This window comes from Zymoseptoria tritici, chromosome 18 (genome assembly GCF_000219625.1).
Source record: "Zymoseptoria tritici IPO323 chromosome 18, whole genome shotgun sequence".
NCBI lineage: Eukaryota > Fungi > Ascomycota > Dothideomycetes > Mycosphaerellales > Mycosphaerellaceae > Zymoseptoria > Zymoseptoria tritici.
This window is the reverse complement of record NC_018201.1, coordinates 18,179-45,269: the sequence shown is the minus strand read 5'-3', so window position 1 is coordinate 45,269 and position 27,091 is coordinate 18,179. Positions and strand designations below refer to the sequence as shown.

At 50.9% G+C, this 27,091-nt stretch overlaps 5 protein-coding genes across 5 annotated transcripts; all 5 read left to right on the top strand.

Moving 5' to 3' along the window:
• Nucleotides 1-13,026: 13,026 nt before the first annotated feature.
• Nucleotides 13,027-14,863, top strand: MYCGRDRAFT_111768 (uncharacterized protein; the record flags this gene model as incomplete). The annotated part of the gene is made up of 4 exons (XM_003847086.1): nt 13,027-13,452; nt 13,507-13,521; nt 13,758-13,879; nt 14,468-14,863. 4 exons carry the CDS (start codon nt 13,027-13,029, stop codon nt 14,847-14,849), a joined length of 945 nt encoding a protein of 314 aa, XP_003847134.1.
• A 728-nt stretch (nt 14,864-15,591) lies between these two features.
• Nucleotides 15,592-16,422, top strand: MYCGRDRAFT_97854 (uncharacterized protein; the record flags this gene model as incomplete). Its single annotated transcript, XM_003847087.1, has 1 exon — nt 15,592-16,422. The coding sequence occupies one exon, from the start codon at nt 15,592-15,594 to the stop codon at nt 16,420-16,422; it is 831 nt and encodes a 276-aa protein (XP_003847135.1).
• A 2,261-nt stretch (nt 16,423-18,683) lies between these two features.
• Nucleotides 18,684-19,822, top strand: MYCGRDRAFT_97853 (uncharacterized protein; the record flags this gene model as incomplete). Its single annotated transcript, XM_003847088.1, has 3 exons — nt 18,684-18,954; nt 19,028-19,132; nt 19,671-19,822. 3 exons carry the CDS (start codon nt 18,684-18,686, stop codon nt 19,820-19,822), a joined length of 528 nt encoding a protein of 175 aa, XP_003847136.1.
• Nucleotides 19,823-20,501: 679 nt separating this feature from the next.
• MYCGRDRAFT_97852 (uncharacterized protein) lies at nt 20,502-22,741 on the top strand (the record flags this gene model as incomplete). Its single annotated transcript, XM_003847089.1, has 6 exons — nt 20,502-20,736; nt 20,829-20,956; nt 21,137-21,571; nt 21,829-22,046; nt 22,249-22,536; nt 22,591-22,741. 6 exons carry the CDS (start codon nt 20,502-20,504, stop codon nt 22,739-22,741), a joined length of 1,455 nt encoding a protein of 484 aa, XP_003847137.1.
• Nucleotides 22,742-25,404: 2,663 nt separating this feature from the next.
• MYCGRDRAFT_97851 (uncharacterized protein) lies at nt 25,405-26,200 on the top strand (the record flags this gene model as incomplete). The annotated part of the gene is made up of 2 exons (XM_003847090.1): nt 25,405-25,661; nt 25,711-26,200. The coding sequence occupies 2 exons, from the start codon at nt 25,405-25,407 to the stop codon at nt 26,198-26,200; spliced, it is 747 nt and encodes a 248-aa protein (XP_003847138.1).
• Nucleotides 26,201-27,091: the final 891 nt, after the last annotated feature.

Below are 27,091 nucleotides of genomic sequence, written 5' to 3'. Positions count from 1 at the left end.
CGCGTTCGGGTCCTAGCCTACTTGCGACACTAGGGCACTCTTCTCCCTACTATACAAAGTAGGAGAAGGTATACTTTAAAGAGGAGAGAAGAGATATATAAATATACCTCTGCTTCTAGGAAGTACTCTGGCCTATAGCAACGTGCGTCTTTATAGCAGGCTTTAGAGGCGTTCTGCGGGTAGCCGTAGCAGGTTCGGGACAACCTTTGTCTCTAGGGAAAGGTAGGCCTATACTCTATAAAGAGTATCTAGCTATATAGCTAGTACTACTACTCTAATCCCTAGAGGTGCAAATTCGTCCTTACTAAACTACACTGCTCCTTTAGCTTCCTCTCTCGGCGGCGTAGGACAACAGGTAACTCTAGTGTAGAGAGAACTAAGTGTATGTGTATGTTTGTGTATCCTGGGAACACTGCTCTTGTTTGGCCTTTGGCTCTTTCAAAATTCGACCAAATCAGGCGTTTGATAGCTAGAATAAAAGCTCTCGTCGAGGGCTTTCAAACGGGCTACACGGCGTCCGATTCGGCGGCGTATTAGTTGTGTTGTGGTGTGTTGAAGTATTGTGGTACAGGTTGTGGACCTTCCTTATGCTGCAATGCCCTAAACAGGGAATATTTCAAGTGTGGGGGAGGTGAGGTCGGAATAAGGTTTCGGAGGTGGGGGCCAAATCCCGGAGTTCAGGGTCAAAATTTGCACCCCAAAGGGGGCAACAAGGTGAATCTTTAAACTCCAGTAGCGGCGTAGGTTTTAAGGGCAGCGGGGTGAATGCGGGTTCGTTGGAACGGCCTTGATAAGGGCTTTCGAATGGTGCGTGTTTGGTGATGATCGGGTCAATATTGGGTGTGCAATGGAAGTGCGGATGTCGATGTAAATCTACTATTAAATCTACTATTAAGTCTACTATCGAGCTTACTATTAAAACTACCGTCGAGGTTATTACCGAGACTATTATTTAACCCTTTATAAGGTCCGCCGCTATTACCGCGCTTACGCCTATTATCGATTTATACGTCTAAGTCGTCGTCCGAGTACTACTAGTACTACTAGCTACTAGTAAGAAAGGTAGGGTCGATTATCGACGAGAGCGGACGCTTATATTAACGGCGTAGAAGCGGTTACTAATAGCGCTATTATAGGCGCTATATCGATAGTTACTATCGCCGGGCCTATATATATATCTACGGCTAGCTCTAAGATTACGAGGCTTAAAGGGTTTACGATTAAGAGGCTTAGAGGGTTTACGACTAAGAGGCTTATAGAGTCTACGATTAAGAGGCTTATAGAGTCTACGATTAAGAGGATTATTAGAGGGTTTACGATTAAGAGGATTAGAGGGTTTACGTCTATAACTACGACTACGATAATTATTCGATCTATAACTAAGTTAGTTATCCGGTATATAGATATATCGGTCCTTCGTTTCTTAGTAGTTCGGGTAGTAGTCGTCGCCGTTCTAGGACGCTACTTTATAAAGATAATATATTACTAGTACTCGGCTTTTAGCTAACTAAAATAATATATTATCCTATAGTTTAATAGTTAGTCGAATATATCTTATTAATAATAATATAAAGAAAATTTATAGAGCGTAACCCGAACACCGAATACCTAGTATATTACCGCCGCCTACGCCGTATATAGCCTAGCGTATATTTTAATATATTTTTAAATACTCCTATAACTCTAAATAGAACCGTATACTAACGCCGTATATAGCCTAGCGTATATATAGTAAATAATAATAATACTAACCGTCGTTACTCGCCGCCGCCGCCGCTACTACCGCCGCTACTACCTTCTACTTCTTCGAAAGCGGTAGGGGGGTATCGTCTATTCGCTCGAGGACGGATAGGTCTCTTAGCTATATATATATATTAGTATACTACCTTACGCTAATTACTATATATTCTATAGATACTAAGGATACTAAGGGTAAAGTTAAGGAGGAGGTAGATAGATTAATAGATTAATAGATTAATAGATTAATAGATTAATAGATTAATAGATTAATAGATTAATAGATTAATAGATTAATAGATTAATACGTTACCTCCGTTAGAGTATATTAGCCTATAGCTAGGTCTTCGAGGACGAAGAACTCGTCCTTATCTACGTCGGCATACTTAGGAGCCGTACTATATATACGTTAGCTAAGGATCTTACTTTAATTCTATCGTCGCTTTAAGTACTTTAAGTATAGGTTACTTTAAGTATAGGTTACTTTAACTTAGAAGTATAGGACGTAGAATAGGATAGGTATTAGGCTTACTATATAGTAATAATCGCCGTATTAACGGCGTCGTTAGTAGTACTAGTCTTCTAGGTACTAGCCTTAAACTACGCGTAGATCTCCGTAGCGAACTCGGTGAAGATATCTATATATATATATTAGTATATCTTAAGGACGACTATCTTAAGGACGACTATCTTAAGGACGACTATCTTAAGGACAACTATATCTCGGAAATAAAAGAGAAGAAAGGATTAGTAGCTTACCCTTATAGAATATAATAGCGAGGCTATCTCTATTCTCTATAAAGGACTTTCGGAGGTTAATATAACCTTTTATATAGGTCTATATACTTATTAGCTAGCTAGTCTATAGTCTACGGAGATACTCTATAGAGATACTCTACGGAGATACTCTACGGAGATACTTCGAGAGTTAACTTAGAGTCTTAAGGATTAAGGATTAAGGAGTATTACGGATTAAGGAGTCTTCCGGATTAAGAGCGGGAGTCTTATAGATTAAGGAGTACTATAGATTATAGCTTACCTAGACCGAGAAGAAGTTATTAATATTAAATCGAGTTTTAAAATAGGCTAAAGCCCTAGAACGCGAGGCGCCTACGAGCGCTAAATTATTCTTACGCTCTTCGCTAACGAACGCCTATTATATATATATAGTTAGTATACTATTCCTTAATTCGTAACGCTCGATTCGTAACGCTTAATTCGTAACGCTTAATTCGTAACTTTAGACTCGTAACTTTAGACTTATAACCCTAAATATAGTAGTATTCCGAAGTACTAAATTAAGACCGAAGCCTAGATAAAAAAAAAAGACTAAAGACCGAAGCCTAGATAAAAAAATAGTAGACGGAGAGGAGAGACTTACCTTTATCTTCTTCTTAATCTAAGTTCTATTTAAACGGACTTTAGCCTATACGTCTTTACGGAGTATATCGAAGCCTTTACTATCTAGATTAGTATACTAATCGAGGCTAGCGTAAGCTTTACGGATTCTCTCGGGTACGAAGTTATAGTTACTATAGAGAAATAAGTCCTAGCGTATAAGACGGTCGAGACGCTTAAATATAGAGTAATTAGTATTAAGAGGAGAGACTTCGAGCGGAGCGGTAGTAGTATTAGCTTTACGCTTCTTTCGTAAGGTATAGCCGCGTATATTATCGGTAGCTTATTCCTAGGTAAGTCGCTCCCTAAGACTAAGTACTTCCGAGTTAAGAGGGCTAGGCTATTAAGTTATTAGAGGTTACGGTTACTATTAGTAGTTTATTAGTTATACTACTAGACTAAATGCCTACTATTAAGAACGAGAGAAAATATTAAAACTATTACTATTTAACGCTACGATTTAAGGTAATATAGCCGTATAGAAATGTTAGTAGAAATAAGGTAATATAGTTATATAGACTTCTATCTATTAGTATCGGATTCTATAGCTTCTAGGTAGGGTCGATATAGGTAGTAATTCTTCTCGTACGAAGCTAGGTAAAGTATAAGGTAAAAGGAGAAGAGATAGAGATTACTTACTTAACTAAGGCCGGAGAGATCGGATATTGTTTGTTTGTTTTGTTTGTTTGTTTGTTCCATTTACGTCCTTTCGGAGTCTAAGACTATGTAGGACGGCCTTGCAAGCAGGGCAGTAGATCTATTTACAATCAAATTCTTTCGGTATTCTTTGACCTTAGGGGAAAACCCTGTGCCTAAGGCAATGCTAAAGGACTTTAAACAAATGCAAGACAAAGGAAATTAAACGAGTGTTGCAGCCCAAGGCTGCAGAAATTTTCGCGCCAAGCTTTTTGCAGAATTTTCAGCGGATCCTTCCGCTTCGCACGCACGCTGCGAATTCGAAAAAGAGAGAGAGGAATGCCGTGCAAAATGCCGTACAAAAGCAGCTGTCCAACTCGCTGCCTTCTCTTGTCCTTAATATGCCTTTGTGGAACTATATGCCGCCTTCTAGCGCATATAGCTACGTAGGTTAATCGTAGAGTTGTAGATTCCACCGAGTTCTAGCTCTTTAAAGTGCATGTATGCTTCCTTCGAGGGTAACGAAGTCTCTAGAGAAGGGATATGCGATTTCGGTTCGGATTTCGAGAAGGTGCGCATATAGGGCAGAGTAGACTGCTTCTTCTTCTTCTTCTTCTCGTTTGTAGCGTAGAGGGCTATTCGTTCGAATCGTGCTGTTGTTCTGTTATAGCTTGTGTTTCGAGGTAGATTTCGAGGAGGATTTCGAGAAGGATTTCGAGAAAGATTTCGAGAGGGATTTTAAGAAGGATTTCGGCGGATTCGAGAGATTTTCGAGGAGGTTTCTTCCAGACTGTCTTAGTTTCCCTTCCGAGGAAGGTACTTACGACGGCCACCGCGTGAAGGTGCAGTCTGTTCGGCCGTCGGAGAGATCGGATAGTATAGTAGTAGTAGTAGAGGTAGAGGTAGAGGTAGGTATAAGGGTAATTTAACTATAATGGACCGACGACGTAAAGTCGTAAAGTCTAGGGTTATAGAAACTTACTTAGACTAGCCGTAAGCGGTTAGCGTAATATACGCTTACCGGCTTTACTCGCGGGAAATCGCTATTAGACCGTTATTATAGTAGGTAGTCGTAATACCTACTTATATATATACCCGTAGAGTACGATAACCGCTTACTAGGCGTAAGCGGTAATCGCGTATATCTAAGTACGAGTAGAACTAGTTCTCGTTAACATGTACTATAACTACGATGCTACCGTACTTACTAATAATACTCGGAGGTATACTACTTATTCGATATAGTCGAGTATTTATAGTCTACGGAGTATATAGTAACTATAGGCAAAGCGAGTAACTCGAATACCCGCGTCTTAGCTTAACGGGGTATAGATCTATGTCCTTCCGGCTCATAATTGTAGTAGATGTACTTGCTACGAATAACCTGTATTTCTTCTACTACTAAGCCCGGGGGACACCGCTAAGGGAGAGAAGCTCCCAGCTTTCGGACTTGGCATTACGTCATCCGATCACAGCCAGCTTCGTGGCTGCCCGAGGCAGGACTGATATGTGCAATGGGTGTCACTGCACAGCCGGCTTCGTAGCTGCCCGGTCTATCGACTTTTATCGATGCTCTACGCAACTACGACTTCCAATATTCCGCCTTCGCCCGCCACTTTCAGCTCGAAATCCATCCATCAGATCGTCAGATACAGACCATTACAGAGCAACACCATCGTCCAGTCGACTCGTAGCAGCAGAGTCATTACCTGAGCCATCGCATACAGTCGTGCGAACAATCCAGCCCACAACACAGTCTGTTAACAGCGTACAGAACAGGTGTCACCCCTTGACATCAAACAGCGATATATCAGAGCGTTCTTTCATCAGCAGCATACACAGCAGTCATCAGATACTATCAACAAGAGCGACACCAACAGTGTCATCAGTCCAGCAACTTCCAGTCCATCTCAGTCTTCCACACGACGAGGTTTGGTCCCAGCAACAACAGCACCATTTCAGTCATCTACAACACGACTCTATTGACACTGACCATTACCAACTACCACCAGCACAGAACGATCACCAGCTACTGCCAACCGCAGTGCCTATATGAACCACAACTCCACTACTCCGAACTCCACCGACCGTCTGCCAATGATCCACGAAAACACCGAACCATTCAGTGCCGACGAATACAACGACCTCGTGGCCTATTCGCAAGAGAAAGACAAGCTGGCAGCACAACAGAGATATCAAGAGATTGAACAAGAACGAGAGCGTGAGAGCAACACGCGGAAATAGCGAGCATGGGAATAAGCAATGGGGTGGGAAATGGCGGATCAGACGAGAACAACCATCACGCTCAACAGCAGCAGCAAGGCAGTCCGCAGGCCACAAGTGGGAGCTCTCCTGGGTCTGGAACCGGTATCAGTGGTGCTGGTCGGGGCAGATATGGCCGACAGGATGTGAGAAACCGGCGACCACTGGGCAGCAATACGATGAACGTCATCAACGGCTACAACTCTCGCGCGCCAGCCCGTGATGTCAAGGGTGGTGAAGGTGAGGACTCTTGAAACTCAGAACGGCGTTCGGAAACTTTGCTAATCAATTGCCAACACAGACTCCGGTATACGGATACCACGCAGAGCTGAGTTCACACCAAATCCGCGATACACACGCAAACGCTCTGTGTTCACTGATCGCAGCTACACTGCGCACCAGCCACCAGCTCCGCAGGAGAGCAGCAAGAGGGTATACATTGACTCTCACCACCACAGCATTGGAACGTCGTGGAATCCACCATCAGCCGCTGAGCAGCGCCGAGAGCCAGTGCAATCGGCACGACCATTTCCAGTCGCGGAACAACGCCGCAAATCAACAGCTCCACTACCAACCGCTGAGCCACAGCAAATACTATCGATCAGAATACAGAGCCCTCAGTCGACTGAGAGCATGCCATCGTCCGAATCAGACCCAACCACACCGACCAGACCACCGTCTCGAGCCGCTGCCCACACCACCACCCCATCAACCACCGCAACCATCACCTCGGCAGCCACCACAGCTACCGCCGCAATGGCCACACGTTTGGAGCCTGTCGAGCGATTCGATGGCTCTCAAAATGCACGCCGCTGGATGGGCCGATTCAAGCGCCAAGAGCGTGCTGCCGGTTCAGACTCGGAATCATGGATTGAAGCGTTTGATCTGCTCATGGAAGGTCCAGCAATCAAGTGGGCTGAAAAGGCTCTCAAGCAATGGCTCAACAACCCTTCAGACGAGGCAGTTGGCTGTATCACCTCTGCGTTCCTCAAGAAGTGGGAAGTTGATGAGACTGACACTGATGTGAGCGCGGCCATTGAGCTGCTGCTGAACATCTCGCAAGGCACCACCGAGCCCTTGAAGGACTACCACGAGCGCGCTAGCATTCTGTTGCAAGAAGCTGAATTACAGGACTCATCTGATCAAGCTGGCAACACTGGCGGAATGCTCATCGCTGCGATCAACCGCTTCAAGAAGGGCCTTCACAACAGGGAACTCCGATCTCTCGTCAACAAGGAACCAGCCACTAAAACCCTCCGATCCACTGTTCACCGAATTGAGTCTTGCCAACGTCAAATGGAATCAGATGAACGCATGCGCGTTGAGGAACAGACTCAACAAGAGAGAGAGACATTGGCTGAGTTCACACAGCTCACCCTCCTTGGTAAACCAGTCCCCGCCGAGCTCGCACTGAGAGTCGGTGCCATCACCAACACGACTGCGAAGAAGGTGGCTTTCAAGCAAGTGAACTACGCGGAAGCATCGTCAGAGACCTTCCCTCCGCAATACCACCAACCATACCCACAGCAGTCCAATTACCACTATCCGCAAACCCAATACCAGCAGCAACAGCAGCGATACACGTCTCCGCCACCACCTCGCTCGCAGTCGCAATCCCCATGGCACCAACCTCCACGCCAGACCACGCCGGTGCAGCCACAATATCAACAGCAGCGGCAATCCACCCCTCAAGCCCCTCAACACCAGCAGCAACAGTGGCAGCCCAACCAAGGGCCCAAGCTGTACGACCCTCAACGGGCCCAAGTGGTCAGCCGTGAGATTGGCCAGAATCTGCCATACAGCAACAACAACAACTTGAGCCGTCAGAACCCTCAGAACTTCAACAACCTGAACCGTCAGAACTCTCAGCACTTCAACCGCCGCGATCCAGGAGCCACTCATCAAGATCTACCACAATTCTATCACGACGCCCTTGCTCAGACTTAGCTCAAGTTCCCTGATCGCACCATCGACCCATCCACCTTACTGGTGCCAGTCGTGAACGGCCAAACCCTGTATCGCCACAATCCATCCACCCCCTTGTGCACCGTGTGCGGAGCTCGTGGCCACATCGCTCGCGAGTGTCGTGAGATTCCAGTGCAGTCATGGGAGCAGTCATTCATGCAAACCCTGGTGAGATGCCAGAAGGAAAGCCACTCACGCGAGATGGACGCTCAGCGTCAACAACAGCAACAACAGCAAGGACCAGCTGTGAACGAAATCTCACTCAACAAGCAGATCACTACCAGCCCTGATCAGACCACCGCAATCACCGATGAGCAACGCCTTGAGGACATTCGCTTCCAGAACGACCCCTCCGCACTACTGATCAAGGAGGTTGATGAAGCCGCTGAGCTGATCGCTGAAATTAACCAGCTCAGCATGGCTGGATTCGATGAGATTGATGTCAATGATCTCGCTAGATACAAGCGTGGCCGCCACGACGATAATGAGGACGAGGGACCCCGACACCAAACCCTGCCAACGAGTCTAAGGTCGAGCGCCTTCACCATGACCGACGAGCGCTGCACGCCGCGAAGCTGAAGAACTGCAACGCCAAGCTCGCAGTATACAAGCGTCCACCAAGAAGGCTCGCATGATTCGCGACCTTCCACCATCCAAGAATCAAGAGCCTCCGCCACCAACTAAGAAGAGCCGCAAACACAAGCCGCTCAAGCCCATCAACGCTCTCTTTGGCCAACCACCACTTGATATCCTCGAGATCCTCAGCAAGGTCATGATCGAGATCCCCATCACTTGGATCATGCAGTTCTCGCCTTACTTCCGCGATGAGACCAAGCGTCTGTTCAGCTCCCCTCGAGTACGCCGCTCGAAGAAGAAGAAGGATGAGGATGACGCACTATATGATACAGAAGCCTATGAGGAAGCCATGGAGTTGAAGAGAGCAGCTGAAGCATACCGTGAAGCAATGCTGTCAAGGGCAACCACCACAAAGACGACAGCCACCAAGGCGACGACGCCACCACCACCACCACCAGCCGAAGATGCACCAATCTTCCCTCAGTCAGTCCGCGTGACGATGCCTCAGTTCGCGACAGTTGAGGACATGCAGGACGAGGAGATGCTCTCAGCTCAGGTTAACCACATTGACAGCACCACCACCATTGATGTTGATCGCTTATCCACCGAGATCCTCGCCGACATCAGCCGCTGGAACAAGCGAGACACCTCTCATCGCTCATTCGGCGTACCAGCCACCATCACCAACACACACACCATGAAGCAAGCGATTCTTCCACGAAATCAAGTCATCGCAGACTCCGGAGCCGACATCAGTCTCATGTATCCACACCTCCGCATCGCCCTGGGCTTGAAACCATACGAAGCATCATCACACTTCCCTGCCATGGCAATGAGCAACGCGGACGGCACCAAATGCGAGCTCACACACTTCGTGGTGTTTGACGTCCATGTCGAAGGCGTGAAGCGATTCACGTGGGCATTCGTCAGCCCTACCGAGAAGACTGATCAGAAGCTCTCGCTCATTCTTGGTGTACCTACGCTGAACAGCATGAACGCAGTGATCCACTTTGGCAAGGGCACAGTCCAGCTCGGTGACGCTGACCGCGATGAGGACGTTATTGTTCTGCACCCCCCTCTTTCAGCATCCGTGGCGCCTGAGATCACCATGAGGTTGACACCGTTCGAGAGATGTTTGAGGACAACGAAGACGATGACGAGAGTGGCAGTGAGAAAGACAGCGACGAGGATGGCGAGGACGAGGATGGCGAGGACGAGGGCGACAGTGACAGCAGCAGTGACGATGACAACGACAACAACGAGCAGGGTTTTCGCTGAGTCCTCAGCATGACCGGAAACTACTGCAACAAACCACCACCAACGTCAACACGGCAGAAGCCATCCACATCACCGACAGCAAGCACCACAACAACAACTCCACCACACACTAGAACAATAACTCCACACGCCAGAACAATAACCCCAACCCTGACCCCAACCCTGACCCTGACCCCAAGGGCAACAACCAACCGACTGTTACCTTCAGTGGTAATTCCGTGATACGCAGAAAGAATACCGTGATACGCCAGAACGATAACACCACATTGCAACAGAACGATCCAGTCGCTTTGCAACAGAATTCACGCCAGAACGAAAACTCCGCACCTCCACCGATCGACCGATCTCACGAGATACGACCACTCACCACCGCACGACCTCACCGCCGCACCATTGACACCTCCAACACCCTCGAATTCCTTCAATCATAGGCCAAAGAGAAGGAGATTACACTCGGACCGTGCGTGCCATCAGAGCAAGTTCAGGCAAGAAGGACGTCGCAGCCGATGCGCTATCCAGAGCCATTTTCAATGACGACTGCTCACCAAGCGACACCACCGCCGCTCTCAGCTCCGCAATCACCGCTCACCAACATGACATGAAGGAGTGGATCTGGAAAGATGGCAAGGGAGGTTACGAGGACGTCCTTAACGAGCTCTGCGGAAGAGGGAGCAATACATGGACTACATGAACAGCGCCAGCATGAACGCCAGTGAAGAGCAGCAAGAGGCTGATCGAGCAGCAGAGATGAATACAACCAACACCACCGTGACGAACACCCTCATGACCGAATTACCACCAGCCAACACCTGCACCGCGCTCGAAATCTACTCACCAGACATGGCCGCGATCACCACACCCTCAACACCACCGAAGATCGTCATCTGGTGTTCCACCTGTCAGCGAAAACTCTGCAAAGACACCAGCTGCCAGGATTGCGCACAGAAGAAGATGGAAGTGAACATTATTGCGACTGAAATGGATACCACCTTTGCAACAGATGCCACCTTTGCAACAGAAGAGCTTGGATTGAGAGATGACAATGGTAAATTCATGTGGACACCATTCGGCGAGCCGGAAGAACGCCAACACACCACTGTCGAAGTGCTCTCGCTGGGCACCGAGATCAAATGCCTTCACCGCATCCACAAACAAGAGGCCTGCGAAGAAGGGCTCTGCAGTCATGAATGCTGCTACACCGATCACGCTGAGGACTTAGATCCTTCATTGAGGCAACTACCTGAACATGAAGATATCCAAGAACTGTGGTATGGCGACATCATCCGCTGGTACCGACACCAAGAGAATCCACCACACCGAACGACTGCTCAACTCCGAACATTCAAGAGCCAGTGCAAACCTTTCCGTTATCACGCAGCCACTGGTACCCTCCACCGCTTCATCAAGGGCGTCAACAAATGGGTCCCCTGTGTCAGCCCTACAACCGTCACTCGCATCCTCAAGGAAGCGCACGACAAGGCTGGCCATTTCAACGGTCGCGTAGTCTACCAGAAGATCCTTTGCAGAGCCTGGTGGCCAGCGATCATCACCGACATTCACAACTACATCAAGGGTTGTATCCGCTGCAACCTCTGGAACACAACAGCAACCATTCCACAGCCCTACCCATCAGCCCCCATCCTGCACCCTAATGAAGTCCTTGAAATCGACCTAATGGGCCCCTTTGATCCGCAAGCACACGGCATGCGTTAGCTGCTCTGTTTGACCGATGTGTTCTGTCGATTGGGAGAGATTGAGCCAATCCCCAACAAAGAGACTGAAACTACGACAGCAGCGATATCGCGAGTGTTCATGAGATCCACCAAACTAATCGCCGCGTTTTACGATCCAGGCAAGGAGTTCGCAATGACTGCAGCATGGCTCGCAGCACAGGAGATCTTTACCAAGCCATCACCGACCAACAGCAAGCGCCTGACTGGCACCGTTGAGAACATGATCAAAACGATTCGCAGATGCCTTGAGAAAGGCACCATTACCACAGTCGATCGCCGCGGCCACATGGTCAATACCCTCAGCTCATGGCCAGAAGAAGCAGCCAAGGCTATGAGGGACGCCAACTACCGCCACATCAGCACCCTTGGATTCTCACCTGTTCAGATCAAGCTTGGCATGTCACCTGAAGAACTATCCGATAGAGTTGAGCACCCCTCAGCCCGCAGGCAGGCCCTTATCAATGCGATCAACGGCATCGATGAACAACCAATGGGGTTCTTCCTCGAAGCCTACCACATCCAAGCCGAAGAAGGATCACGAACAATTCCAATGATTGAGCACCTCGCCAACCGCCAGCATATCCAAGCAGCAGTGCGACGAGCTGATCACCGCACCAAGCAGCTTAACCAAGCGCGATTCAACAAGAAGCACCTACACGCAGCACCACCAACCTTCAACATCGGGGACACCATACTCCTAAAGAATCACCACCTCCGACAGAAGTCGAAGCAATTACTATTGTCAGGCCTCTTCCGAATCAGTGGCAAAATGCCAGACTCCAACCACTGCTTCACGCTCTCGACAATCGGTGGCAAGCCTCTTTAAGGGAATCACTACGCTGATGACCTCCGACTGTTCACACCACGCTCCGGACACCTCGCATTCGACTAAGAGCAACTGCCAGCCCCACGCACACTGCATCCAGCGCAACCAAAGGACATCAAGAGCAAGAAGAAGAAGATAAAGAAACGTCGCGAGTTCGATGCGTTACAACCACCCTTCAAGGACACACCATATGCCAATCGCCAGCGTGCTTAAACAGCGCAGAATACAGCCAAACGAGACCTCATCGCACAGTCACGCCTTACAGCTAATTGAAATCAACGCAACAACTTCATAGTATCTTCGATAGGAGAACATAGGCCTACTAGCCGCGGAGAAGGAAGAGTTGAAGATAGTCGAGGAGAAGTTAAGCAAGTACGAGGATCGCATTGTCGAGTAAGTTCTCGCCGGAGGAGAAGGAAGTGTGAATTAGTAACCTGACCTTGCTCGATAGCGACGGCAGGCCAGCCCGCGAGTCCGAAGCCTAAGGATTCTCCGACACTGCCGAAGATGGAGACTCCTCCTCATCCGACAATCCAGAAGACTCCTCCTCGTCCGACAATACAAAAGACTCCTCCTCATCCGACAATGCAGAAGACTCCTCTTCCTCCTCCGACAATGCAGAAGACTCCTCTTCCTCCGACAATGCAGCAGACTCCTCCTCATCCGACAATGCAGAAGACTCCTCTTCCTCCGACAATGCAGAAGACTCCTCTTCCTCCTCCGTCGCTGATCCAGGAGAGGAAGAAGAACAAGACTGCACCTCGTCCCTCTCCGCTGCCGACTCCGACGCATCCGCCGCCTCCTCGACCGAGGTTACCCACGACATCACCCACCATTGCCTCTCCGCCCTCCGCCTCGTCGACCACAAGCTGCGCACCGCCAAGGCCAGTGGAGATTAAAAGTAGGAGTATAGAAGATGCATCGTGTATGGAGGTCCCGAGAACCAGAGGAGCACGTCGTACACCTCTCGGCTGGAAGATCGATCGTTGCGCCATCGCTTTTCTGCTGCTGCTCCCGAGGAGAATGATTCCAAAGCATCATGTTTGTTCAGAAGAATAATTGTTTTCCGGGCGTTTCCAACTCTTTTCCATGCAGGTTCCCGCAAAGTCGGTGTGTTCATTCTTTCGACGACCACCTTGCTTCTTCTTCTTCTCTTCTTCCTTCTCTTCCGTTTCCTCCACGTCCGAACTACGGCGACACCATCTCCTCAAAGCGGTGTGCGTGGTCCTCGTCTTCTTCACCGTGAAAGCAACCATCGCGTATCCAAGTCGCAGCCATCGCCATCTGCACCGGTGCGCCTCTCTCTCCTCATCCTCATCCCTATCCCACTGACCATGTCTCGGCAGCGAACGACTCCCAACCTCCAATCAACCACATCACCAATCATGCCTCCCCTGAAAGCGGCGGGCAAAGACGCGCAACTGTACGAGGCGGTGAAGTTGGCGGGCGACGCGAGGGCGTTGACGGGGTAAGCAATGGTGTTGTCCGTGCTGGCGCTAGCGGTGGCGGTGTGTGGGGGGTGATTGCCGGGAGGGTGTGAATGGGTGTGGATGGGCAGTGAGTGGAAATGGAAGTGTACTGGCTAACGTAAGTGTACTGGCTGACGTCATCGTACTGGCTGACCATCGCTCGGGCTGTTCATCTTCTCATCTCAGCCTCATCCCACCGACTACCACACGGAGAGGTGGGCTGATCTGATACGCACTTGTAAAAGGCTCGAGTCCACAAACACGGTGGAGAATAGTAATGCGAGCGACAGACAATTGGGATGTGGAGGTCTGGTGAACTTGGGTTGTGGCTCGATGTGATGGCCTGAGGCAGAACTGTTGTGTGCAGCGGGCATTACTGCACAGCCGCCAAGGTAGTTGCCTGAGGCAGGACTGAAGGCCGTCTCGGCTCGGATATACTATTCACCTCCGAGTCCTGCCGAAGCAAGAACAGAGCCCAGACCAGGTTCCTTTTGTCTTGAGCAGAGCATGGTCCAAGTCACTACAGGTGAGGTGGCAAGACTGGATGGTGGGGTCCAAATTCCATTCTCACCTTAAATCTTGAGCAGACAGACACTTGACACCGACAACTCACCATCGACACCTCACCACCGACCCTCACCACCGACCCCTCACCACCGACAACTCACCACCGACACTCACCACCGACAACTCACTACCGACAACTCACCACCGACCCCTCACCACCGACCCCTCACCACCGACCCCTCACCACCGACAACTCACCATCGACACCTCACCCTCCGACACCTCACCTCCGACTCCCACTCCGACTTCCACTGCCACTCCCACTGCCACTCCCACTCCCACTCCTACTTCCACTCCCACTTCCACTCCTACTCCTACTCCCACTCCCTCTTCCACTTCCACTCTTCCACTTCCACTTCCACTTCCACTCATGATCCATCCATTTTACCTTTACTTCACTAACCACACCAAAATCGAATTATACGCGAATCCAACGCCCCAATAGCACCTGCAGACGACGACGAGTAGGCATGTTGTCAGGACAGACAATACTTGGAGCGGACGATGAATGAAGATGCAAAGGAGGAGACGCTTTCATTGGGACATTACAAGATGCAAAGGATGAGACGCTTTCATTGGGACATTACAAGATGCAAAGGATGAGACGCTTTCATTGGGACATTACAAGATGCAAAGGATGAGACGCTTTCATTGGGACATTACAAGATGCAAAGGATGAGACGCTTTCATTGGATCATTACAAGATGCAAAGGATGAGACGCTTTCATTGGGACATTACAAGATGCAAAGGATGAGACGCTTTCATTGGATCATTACAAGATGCAAAGGATGAGACGCTTTCATTGGGACATTACAAGATGCAAAGGATAAGACGCTTTCATCTCAATGGCGGCGGACAATCAAGCAAAATCTTGAGAATGACAATCGCAGAAATACTTCTCGGATGGTGCAGAAGTAATCTTCAACATCACCAGCAAGATGACCAGCAGTGCTGCTCCTGCTCCTGCTCCTGCTCCTGCTCCGTCAAATTCTTCCCTCTTCCCGTCCGGTTCATCATCTTCCTCCTTCTCCTCACGACACACATCAATCCCGCACTTCATTGATCATTCGAATCCAAACCCAAACCAAAACCCAAACCCTCGACACAACAACATCATCAACAACATCAACAACATCAACAACGATGCCTTCCAAGTCCAACCAGCCCAACCAGGATGTCCTCCGTGTATGTATCATCATCATCATCATCGTCGCATCTTCCATTCTTGCATCGACCTTCGAGGCCGCGGCCAACCTGTTGGGACACCAGGCCGAGGCGGGCCCGTCGCTCGTTGTCGAGATTCCTGAGCAGGTTGACGTCGGCGCGGATTCTACGGAGATGAACGTCAGCGAGGAGTCTTTGCAGGAGGATGTCAGCGAGGAGTCTAAGCAGGAGGATGTCAGCGAGGAGTCCGAGCAGGAGGATGTTAGCGAGGAGTCTGAGCAGGAGGGTGTCAGCGAGGAGTCTGAGCAGGAGGGTGTCAGCGAGGAGTCTGAACAGGAAGACGCCGACGGGACCATTGTCGCCGAGAAGCTCGTTATTCCGCAGAAGACCTTCGCCATCCCTACTACCAAGGTCCACAGCAAGCCTGCCATCCCCGCCACCAAGGTCCACAGCAAGCCTGCCATCCCCGCCATCAAGGTCCACAGCAAGCTCACCACCCCCGTCATCCCCTCCGACCTCTTCGCCACCGTCGTCGCCGACCCAGTCTTCATGAACTGGTGCATGGACCCTACCACCACCGCCCTTACCCCGGACCGGGCCCGCGACTTCCCCCACGTCGCTAACCACCCCTTGCAGTCGGAGTTGAAGGCCAAACACCATAACGAGATGGCCGCCGTCGACAAGACTTCCACGAAGAAGAAGACGCACAAGCCCATCGTCGTTGCCGTCGGAAAGAAGAACAAGGTCCGCTTCTTCTCCCTGTCTCCTTCTCGCTCCGTGGACCGCGGCCGGACTTCGAAGCGCGTGTAGAGAATTTGGGAAAGCACACAGCTCTGTGGGCTCTGTCAAAAACTGCATGACATCGTTTCAGAGTGGTCGATATGACGACTCATCAGTAAATATGCCGTCATAATTCATATCATCAGTAGCAAGAGGTCGTCATAATTCATTAATGAATCCTTATATATGACGGCTTGGCATCGTCCTATGCACTATCGACAACAGCTCCTTCCTAATCGGCAATATTACTAACCATATCTACCACAAACCCTCATCAATGACTTCTCATATCATCAGTAACCTCGTCATATTTCATCAAAGGCTCGTCATATTAAGGATTCATTGATGACACCTTATTGATGACATCTTATATTAACCACTCTGCATCGTTTAGAGGCTGCACATCTGCTCTACCGATGATATTTGACTGTAGCGAATGGTCGGACAACGACAAGCGTGCGGTACAATGCTGGCCACCGGAGCATCGTCTGCTAGCACACAACGCTGCTTTACCCCGAAAGGACGACAGGTGAGTCTGGACCAGATCGCCGCACATCGAGAAATGCTAACAGGGCTCAGACCCGATCGTGAAGTTATTAGCGTTCGCTTGCTCATGCCGGATACCCGAGTACGCTCTCCGCAATATCTCGTCGATGGTCAGGTCTGCTCTGCGGCAACCATTCTGGAGGCACAGAGCGACTGTCAAACCATGGCGCTCATGTGGCTGGACGGCACTTTTGCGCTGACAACGATGCATAGTCTGCTGGATTCGAAATATCAGGTCAGGGTAAATGAGATCAAGACGCTTATGGATCCTCCTGGCGGTGGACCGTTTTGGACGTCGAAGCCGTGCAACGGTGGTCTCATGGTCCAGTGGTATTTCTGCAACGGCTCAAGACGATGCGGGGAATGGCTACGAAACAACGAGGTCAAGGACAATGCCACGCTGCATGCACGTTTGCTTGATGAGTTCCTGGCCGATAGTCCAAGCACGCGAATCCAGCGCTGCGCTTCGGTTTTCGACACGGTGGTTTGAGAAGTTGACAGTCATTTCCACCGGGGACAATGTCTCAGGAAGGATCTGCCATGTTCCAGCTTGGTACAAGGAGTAAGTGCCATCTCATCGCTCTCTCTGATCCCAAATACTACTGCCTTTCTCTCTAGTGTCTATTTATCGTACCGTAATCAATGTATCGTGATGGCGCCAGCATTCTCTAAACTGAGCCCCGAACTTGCACAAGGACTCCCGAAGAGTCGCAAGGAGTTTGTCAGGCGCTTGTGGCCATGCATGAAGAATGGTGCACAACTCACTGGCACAGGTTGGCTTGCTGAAGCCTGGTTTTTTAGTATGATAAAAAAGCTAGAGAGCTCCGGAATACGTACCGCAAAAGGTAGGTGAAATTTGGAGCTGCCCGCTACTGCGAAAAAGGCTGACTTGCTGTGCCTAGATACGCAACCCTAAACTTCTTACAGATCTGCCGCCACCTGGTGCAGGCTGGATAGACATCTAGCGATGGCTTAACGACTATAAAGGCGAGGCCGACCTTCTGCACTTCGACGTGAAGTTCTTTAGTCTCAGACCAACCGGTCTTAAAGACTATAAGTACGCCTATACCGATCTTAGTTACGGCGCCTTCCGTAAATTAGTCGAGGTGTACGTACTTATCTTCGATAGAGTCTTAGATTACGTTGCACTGGTACTACGGGCAGAGATAGAGCGGGCTACGAATATAGGACAGGGTCTTAATCTACTTATTAACGGCGTCCTAGCCTAGTACATCCTGTTCTTAGCTTACGTAGACGACCTTACCGACAATATTAAGGACCTTCTAGCTATATAAGACGGATCTTAGGCTTATAATCGTAGCACGGACACTACCTTCGATACTTAGGTCCCTAGGGTCGTAAGTAAGATAAGTCTACGTCCATCGAACAAGAACAACTTGTCTTCCCCCCGAGCCATTATCGACCTAGTGGATGGCGTTCCGAAGGCTGGATAGACTGTCGACTTCAACCACATTCCTCCTCTTTGTAGGGATTTCTGGTTCTGGTCAGAAGATTGGCGTGAGCCTCTATTTATCGAACACAAGGCTGGTAGGAACCACTTCCTCAATCATGCGTTTCTGGACTGGCGACCTTGGCATTTTTTCATTTAGTCTCAGATCGGATGTAAGGAAATATTCTGCTTGCCTCGACATGAGGTAAAGCCTAAATGGGCAAAGCTTAAGGAGCTTCCGGAAGACGTCTATGATCGTTGGTGTGTGTCATCGGTGTGGGAGCTCATGCAAAAGATGACCAATGAAGCTGATCGTGCTATTCGGTGCGCCGATGAGGCACTTGCAAGTCCAAACCTGGAACATGGCTCTCTGGCTGCCACGATCAGTTCGAGCACAACAAAGGGTAGCGAGCTGGTCATTGTCAACGGTCCTGAAGTGACTGTGCAGGAAATTCCCGCTGTCGACGTCGAGGAGAGCCTCCACCACGACAAGGGCCTCTCTAGCCTATCGGACCGCCTGAACGCTGCCTTTGCCCAAGATGGCCATCTGATCTGCCTGCCACAGGGTCCGTTCTATCCGTACGGCAACAAGCTCATCTTAAAGCACGAATGGTCACTAGCCGAGATTGATTGTCACAGGGACCATGGCCATCTCCCTCTCCGGCCATTTACTAGACGCGGAACTGCCGATGGCGGTCATGAGTAGAGGGTACAGTAAAGCACGTGGACAGCCTGTAGTCATGCGTCCGTCCGCTTGGACGTAACCCTGCGATGACTAGAAGCAATTTCTTTGGTTGGGCGCCCCTCTTCGATCTTCTATGCACACCGAGCCAGAGACTCGCGGGCTGTGGGACTCTTTCTTGCTCATACCTTCCGATCGGACAACCATCTTTGAGCACGGTTTGCGCGCACCGAGAGCGCGAAGATCGGGCAAAGCCTCCGAATTCTTTCGTTTCGTTCCTCAGATGGACGAGCTTGCGATCAAACCTGTGTTCACCGCATCAGATCCATTGCCGTTCGTAAGCGGCAGCAGCTTCATGAAGGAAGGCGAGGATCCGCTTCGCTACATGGTCGATTTCGCCACGATGTGCGCGAGAACCAAGGAGCTGCTGTACAGCACAAACGACAATCTCAACATCACTACGCCATTAAGTGATCGCTCTAACGACGAAATTCTGCGGTCTGACTACTTGATCAGCATCCAAGATGTTCACCAGGCTCTCTGGACCTATGGATGCAAGTTTTAGCCTCTTTCACATCTACTATGCTAACTCAGCCACAGGCTGGAGATCTCCGGCGGCACTCAGCGGACAGCCAGCAAAACGTAAACCACAGCCGCCCGAGAAGTCACGAGCAAAAGACCCGTTCAATCCGAAGTCCACAGGAGGTTTCAGCAAGCCTCTCGGCCGCAAACCTAAGCTCAGAGACAAGTGACTGTCTCGGTCGAGGTGACCGGCGGATTCTTTGTCACATGAACCACATAGGAAGCGATTGGGCTCTGTAAGTATCGTAAACGCACTATGTAGCTGGAAGAATCTGTATCTTGTTTTCAATTCTTCTTCGCGAGCGGCCTCATTATCCGTCTGACCGCTTACCACGTCAACAAGCCTAAAGGAGCCGCCTTTTCATCTAAGCCAGCATAAGCTCCTCTCGCCGGGAGATCGTAGCGCATATCGACGCTATCATTGCGGGGCATTACTCTGCTGCAGATGTGGACTTCGTTGGGCAGGCAGTAATTCAGAATAAACCGATGTGGCTATTCGTAAGTGAGTATAGTATGGCTTGAAGACCAGGCTAACAACGAGGCAGGTGCAAGAGTAGTATGCTTCGCTACGATCCACTATTCACAATACAGTCGACCACTACAACTCCGGAATTACCGCCTTAAGACATGTCCTCTAGGACAATGAGAGGAGCAGTGACATCGGACGCCATCTACCTCGCCAACCGGAGAACGGGCCTGCGGGCTTCTTGCGTACAACGATGTCCCGGCAGTTCTCTTGGACCATTCCGTCCTCTTCTGGTATCTCAGCAGCTTAACATGGCTTGATTGCCCTTGCTAGCTCGCTAGACCGTACGCTGAGCCCCTTCAGTGTTGGTATACCTACTAATCATGATCGCAGACGTCGGAGACCGAAGAACAATCTCAAACCCAACAGCCACTATACTGCGAGGCAGCGCGAACGTTGAGTCAACTGATGCGATCATTGATTACGGAATTAAGAGGGTCATTCGATCGGCCACACTGAGTGTCATTCGAGACCAGGTCACGCTGCTAAAGGAACAGCACGCGGATGAAACCGATGTCGAGATGCAATCGGCTGTCATTGTCCCGATTGAGTCGCTGCGTACGATCTCCATAATGCACGATGCACAACTGCTAACACGAGTACAGGTTACCTCAGCACTACCGCTGCCGCTACTACGGTTCGAAGTCCAGCGACACCGTGCTCGCTCGGAGAGCCGAAGGATTCAGAGAATGAAACAGCGAGAGACGAAACCGTATTACAGGACACGAAGCGTGGTCGCGATGCAGGAGAGTCCGACGAGTTAGAGGCTGCGAAGAGGGTAAAGATCTCGGGGACAGTGGCTGGCGGCACCGGAACGTTCTGAGTAGTTAGCTAGTATCGGCAGCGTACCGAAATAGATGCGCGTTCCTGATGCGAGCAAACAGCGCAGAGTGCTTAGACCTGAAGTTCACTTTTCACTTCCAACGTAATATGCAAACACACTGCTAACATGTCGGAGCCTCTTAGGATCCTTGAACCGCTCATCTTGCGCCACCTCGGAGCCATTCTGGAAGGAGACATCTTTTCGATACTCGCAAGCTCACCTTTCATCATTCGGTCGTCTGAATTCGCGCTTTCAGACGGTGCCCTCGATTGTACCAGAAGCTATGGCACCACCACGAGCTTCGCAGAACGCTTCTGGAGTCTTGTCAGTCACAGGCCTACCGATCTAAGCGAGATTGTACTCTTCGATGCCAAAAGTTCTTCCGTAGTCGATGGCGACAGAATCTTCTACACCAGCCTGGGACAGCGACACGGAGTTGGGTTCTACGTCTGCATATGCGGCACGGATCCGGACTTCGTAGAGCTCATCCCCAATTATCAGCAGAAGCGAGCGGCGTTCGAACCCGGCTTTGAGGTGGCAGACGAGGAGCAGGACATATATACCGTCAATGTGAGGCGAGAGTACAGGCTGTTTGGAAACGCACATGGCCACTTAGACCAGTATAGAGCGGCATATCGAATGCCAGTGGCGATGCTACCAGCGGCCATCGAACGAGTGCGTGCGTGTGCTCAGGGGAAGGGCAACTACATCAATCCCTGGACAAAGGTGGAGTTCGAAGGCTGGTGTCCAATGACAACTCATCGCACCAAATAGATCAAGCCCAGAGAGGATGCCGACAATGCAGCTCTTTTCTTGAGATTCTGCAGATACAGCAAGTACTCCGCATCGATGAGTCAATGGATTTGGACTTTGTTGGTCTCCAGCCTTGCCTGGCGGGATTCACGCTCCTGCCGAAGAGCAAGCAGCTGGCGCCGCAGTACTTCATACAGCACAAGATCGAAGGCCGCGAGCGCCCTGCTGGCCAGCAGCTGACTAACGTCCCTGTGTACCGGGCAGGAAGTCATTACTTCCACACCCTTGATCGGTAAGCTGCCCAAGCTTGCCTCGAGCGTTCCGAGGAACTGACGATTTTCTCGCTTCGACTTCTTGTGGTATGCCTTTGAGTTCGGTCACAATCCTCCAGCGAAGGTGTTCTACTTCATACCCGAGTGTATTATTCCGGACGAGTGGTATTCAAGTCTACAGCGAGTGGCGGACTTCTCCTGCATCGACTTTGAGCCGTTCAGGGTTCTGATAGACAGCGGCGGGAAATGGGTCAATGCAGTCGAGAGCATCATGAGAGCCTATCCAGCTCCACGCAGACCCGGCGACAGGCCTGCAAGGCCCATGGTGCCCGGGGTTGTGCCGGTCGAAGACGCAGTGCAGACTAAGAAGACCAGCAAAGCAGCCAAGAAAGCGTCGAAGCAGGATCGTGATGAGGCAGAGCGCCAGTTGACTTCCCACCTGCACAAGCAAGCCATGATGAATGCTCATCGTCGGTTCTTTTACAACTTCATGGCAAAATGTGCAAGAAGGTAAAGTCTCGAAGCTTCGTCAATAGTTGCAAGCTAACAGAGAGAAAGAGGGAGTGGTCTGCTGGTGGAGCTTGCTCGCAATGCGCCGCCCGGCGATCTTGGATTCTGCAAATACGCCTGGTCAAAGGAGGAAGTCAAACGATACGAGCAATTGAGCATCATGCCGCAGTTTGCACACACACTGCCGGCTGAGACGCCGCGATGACTGGAATAAGCTGGCCCATCCCCCGCAAATCAGCACGTCGTTTTCAACCAAGGCCGGGGCACGCCTCGCTCTCACCACCAACGCAGAACAGGACAACGACCCCCAAACCGCTTGCCAAGCGAGATCATTACAGTAACAACGACTTCGCCAGGCTCGTCAACACCAGGCCTCCGACTTCCATCGACTTCTCGTTTGAAGCCATTACACTCTGACCTCGTTCATGCTTGTAACGATCGGATCTGACCACATATTGGTCAGATAGAACCTCCCAGACGCCATTGCGTACCAGAGTCCTTCCGGTCGCCCTCACTGCCCTCACCGCCGTCGGATTCCACCGACTCAGGCCTCGACGCGTTTACCACACGCCAATCCATCAACTTCGCCCTTCGCAAAGCGACAGCAACCTTCCGAGCGACACCGAGTCCTCGCACGCCTTCACCGACACCCTCGATAGCTCGATAGCCACCGTCAATCCTTCCACAGTCCACCAGAGGTAGAGCCCAGCTCCCGCATCTACAAGACTTCGTACTTCGATTCTCGCTCCTCGCAGCAGCAGCAACACGAAAGCCTTCACACGCCCTCGCGACCTTCATAGCGATAGCCACCATCAATCCTTCTACCGTCCACCAGCTAGAATCGCTTGGTTACACCAACTCGCAGAGATTTCCATACCTCGTGTAACAACAACAACACCCCTTGCTTGATCCTCATTCCGAGCAGAACGACATTCCAGAACGACATTCCAGAACGACATTCCAGAACGACATTCCATAACGACATTCGACTCCAAGCCCATCGCATCGACGACCGACTGTCCCTTGCCTCGCATCATGCCTTCGAAGGTTCAGACTAAGGCTCAGCTCTCACACGAGCTCGCTGTCGCGAACGAACGCATCAAGAGCTTGGAAACTGAGTTGCGTGGATACAAGATTGGCCTCGCTCGCGCGCAGCAGGCTGTCCTTCCACCCTCACCGCCAGCGTCACTACCGGCGTCGACATCTCTTCGTCCTGCTTCACCGGTCCAAGCCGGATCACCGAGCGTGCGATACTTCGAGCCGCTCTCGCAAGAGCAGAAGGATTAATGTATCCAGCTTAACATCTGCTTCCGCTGTCGACAACATGGTCACAGCAGCTACCACGGGCAATGCCCCAACAGTGATTGGCGTGCACGCTCTCGCGAGCCTCCACAGTTAACAACGCCTCCGGCGGCTGCTTAGTCGTCAACAACTCCATCCTCAGTTCCGAAACCCCGTCGCCCTCGTGCTTCACCAACCAGCTGCACTTCGACACTCAAGTCTCAGCTTGAATCGCTGAGCTCTCAATTCACCGCGCTGGAACAACAGCTAGTCACGCAGAAGGTGCTGCCATCGAAGTTACCGCTGTTCGATGCCCTCTTTCCACCGGCCGCTTCCTCACCAGTCGCCGCACCGACGAGCGCTCTACCGCCTTCCACTGCACCGGTCGTTGCACCGGTCAGTCCACCATTCTCTTCCTCGCCGAGCGTTGCTCCGACCATCTCACCGACCAGCGCTTCCACAGCGCCAACTTCGACAACACCGGTCGCTCCACCGGTCGCCCTACCGACGGTCATGCTAGCCGCTCAACGCACACTGCGTTCTCGGCAACGCACCGATCCTCAGCAGCTTCAAGCACTCGCGATCCGAGTCAGCTGTTAGCATGGGTATTTATAGCCCCTCTTAAACATGAGCACAAGTATTCACAGCCTTGTCTCATAGACAGCGACTAGCCTCAGCGCCAGTCTGTCGACCTGTGACGGACAGCGTGAGAGACATAGTCATGCGGACGCGCAGCGACGATTGTCTACCTCATTGCACCACCGCTGGCAGTCGACAACTGTCACCACCGGATTCACGACACCGTAGTCCAAGTTCCGGCTTCATCGACACCGACGCCGACACCGAGCAATATCGCGATATTACTGGGCGCCTTAGTAAACCGCTGAGGGCCTTCACCGACACGTGCTTGCGAGCGGAGCTCAGCACCCTTCGGGAAGAGCCAAACACCTGACTGTACACCGACACCGACACTGGATGAGTGCTGATGCACTGTATTACTGAAACGCCTTACTGAACCGCTGAGGGCTTCACAACACTGACACCGAGAGCAGCCGCATCTGCTTTACCAACTGCCAGTCAACGGCCGCTCCGACAACGACAACTTAGCGACTGCGAGCTCATCGGCACACCGACACCGAGAGCAGCTCTCATCTCACCGTTGCGATGATCTCTCTTCGAAAAGCTCTATACCATGGGTAGGATTCAATCCTGGTCGTAGTCTGTAATTTGCAAACACCGACGAAGGTCATTTTGCGCCATTTTTTTGTTGTAAAGTACGCCGTTCTTTCTGTTCGCACTCTAAGCGTCGTCTGACATGATCGGCCGATCGCAACACACCCGCTGCACTGTCGGCGAGACTGGAGATCCGACTCGTCTCTTCTCCCGCGAGCTCGGAAGGACGTGTCGATCGACAAGGCATAGCTAGCTCGGTGCGGATTGCGCGAAGTCGAGGAGATCATCGATCGTGTCCAGAGAAAAGACGCGACGGACTTTTGCGCTGTACATCGTTTCGTCCGAGGCGCATTCATGTATGCAAAACCCCGGCTTTGCTTAGGGTTTTGACACAGGATAACCCATCATCTCAGCATGTCTATCAAGCATGCGACCAAGACCAAGCGGGCGCCATCGCATCTCCTGGCGCCTATCATTCGACTTCGCAGGCACGAGGTGCTCGACATTTTGCTTCCGACCCTTCGAGAACATCATATTCCCGTGCCTGGGTCGGCGGTCAAAGAAGCGATCGCCTTGCCTCTTCCACTAGCGACCATCTACCTCGACAGGCTGTTCGCGCTGGAATGGGACGTGAACACGGCTCTGAGTAATACCGAACCGCCTGTTCTAAGGTATGTTCTACGGCTACGAGGGGTTGTGGCGTATTCTGATAAAGAACAGCATTGCCCTCGCGGATATCATGCTTGTATGCTGGCTTCTTCGGAGAGGAGCTGACCCAAATACTCCCTGCGACATCGACTGCACACCACTCTCTATTGCTGTCCGCGAAGCTCCGGTGCCAGTCGTAGAGCTACTGCTCCACCACGCCCAAGATAGCCACAATGGTCATCTCGTCTTCCATACGGTCCATCGCCCGGATCCAAAGGAGTGCACGAGTTTAACCCGCACGTTGCACCGATACAACAAGCCCATCGACGATATCCTCTACCAAGACGCGAGATCGTACAACTTACGAGCTCACTTCGTACGCGGGACCCCGTTGTACTATGCTTGCAAGAACGGGAAACCTTCCGTTGCCCTGACGCTGATTGAACTTGGCGCTGATCCAGACAAGCCCTGCATGAGATACAATCAAGCTGTCGGGCCAACTCCTCGCGAGGTCGCCGCTACGAATGGATGGTCCCGGGAGCTGATGGAGCGGTTGAAGTAAAGCGCTGCAACAGAAGGCTTTCAAACAGTCCAACAGACGGACAGAATACAAAATCAACAGCAGCGCAACATCCGCATTGTACGATGTTGCCGTCACTGCCGAATTGGAGCGATGTCGAGTAAAGGGCAAAAGGGTTGAATCCTACTCGTTGAATAAGGAATTTTGGAGCTACCGAGAACTACTATTCACTACTGTTTGATACATTGGTCAGGTCCATGGACGGTCAGCACCTGTAGTGCGGCGGAGAAAAGGGCAACGCAAGATTCCTGCCGCCTGCCGTCTGTTGTTTGGTGACGACAGCGGACAATGCTATCAGCAAGCCGCTGTATAACATACCACCCAAACCAAGCCGCCGTAGTCTTGTGTTTCACTCGTGCTGTACGTGGCTTTGCCATCTCGTGTGTTAACAAAGGGGCAACTTACTTCGGAAGTCACGATGTCGTGGAGATTAGTAGACAGAAAGTCGCGCCTCTTGGACAAGACAAGGGCATCCACGTTTTCGTGCGGACTCCGCACCGACTTTGAACGCGCCGCAAAACTCTAATAGACCCCACTTCCTGCCACCTTGCGAAGAATATTTGCCGCTCGCACACAAGAAGCTGCCATGCGTTCAACAAGTTTTGTGATCTCTTTTGTCTCGCTCCATCGATCGTGCGCTCGATCGTGATGAACGGCCGCTACATCGGCGTTCCCGAACACGACCCCGACGGAGACGGGCTCTTCAACTTCGTGCAGTTCCAGCACCGACTATACCGGATCGTACTGCAAGATGGCCTCGTATGTCCATTCCTACTCGTTCTGCCGACCGTACATGATGGCTATCGACTCGAGGAGGTCGTGGTGTCTGCTGACGAGCAGACTGCTTCGAACATCGGCGATGATTGCGTCATG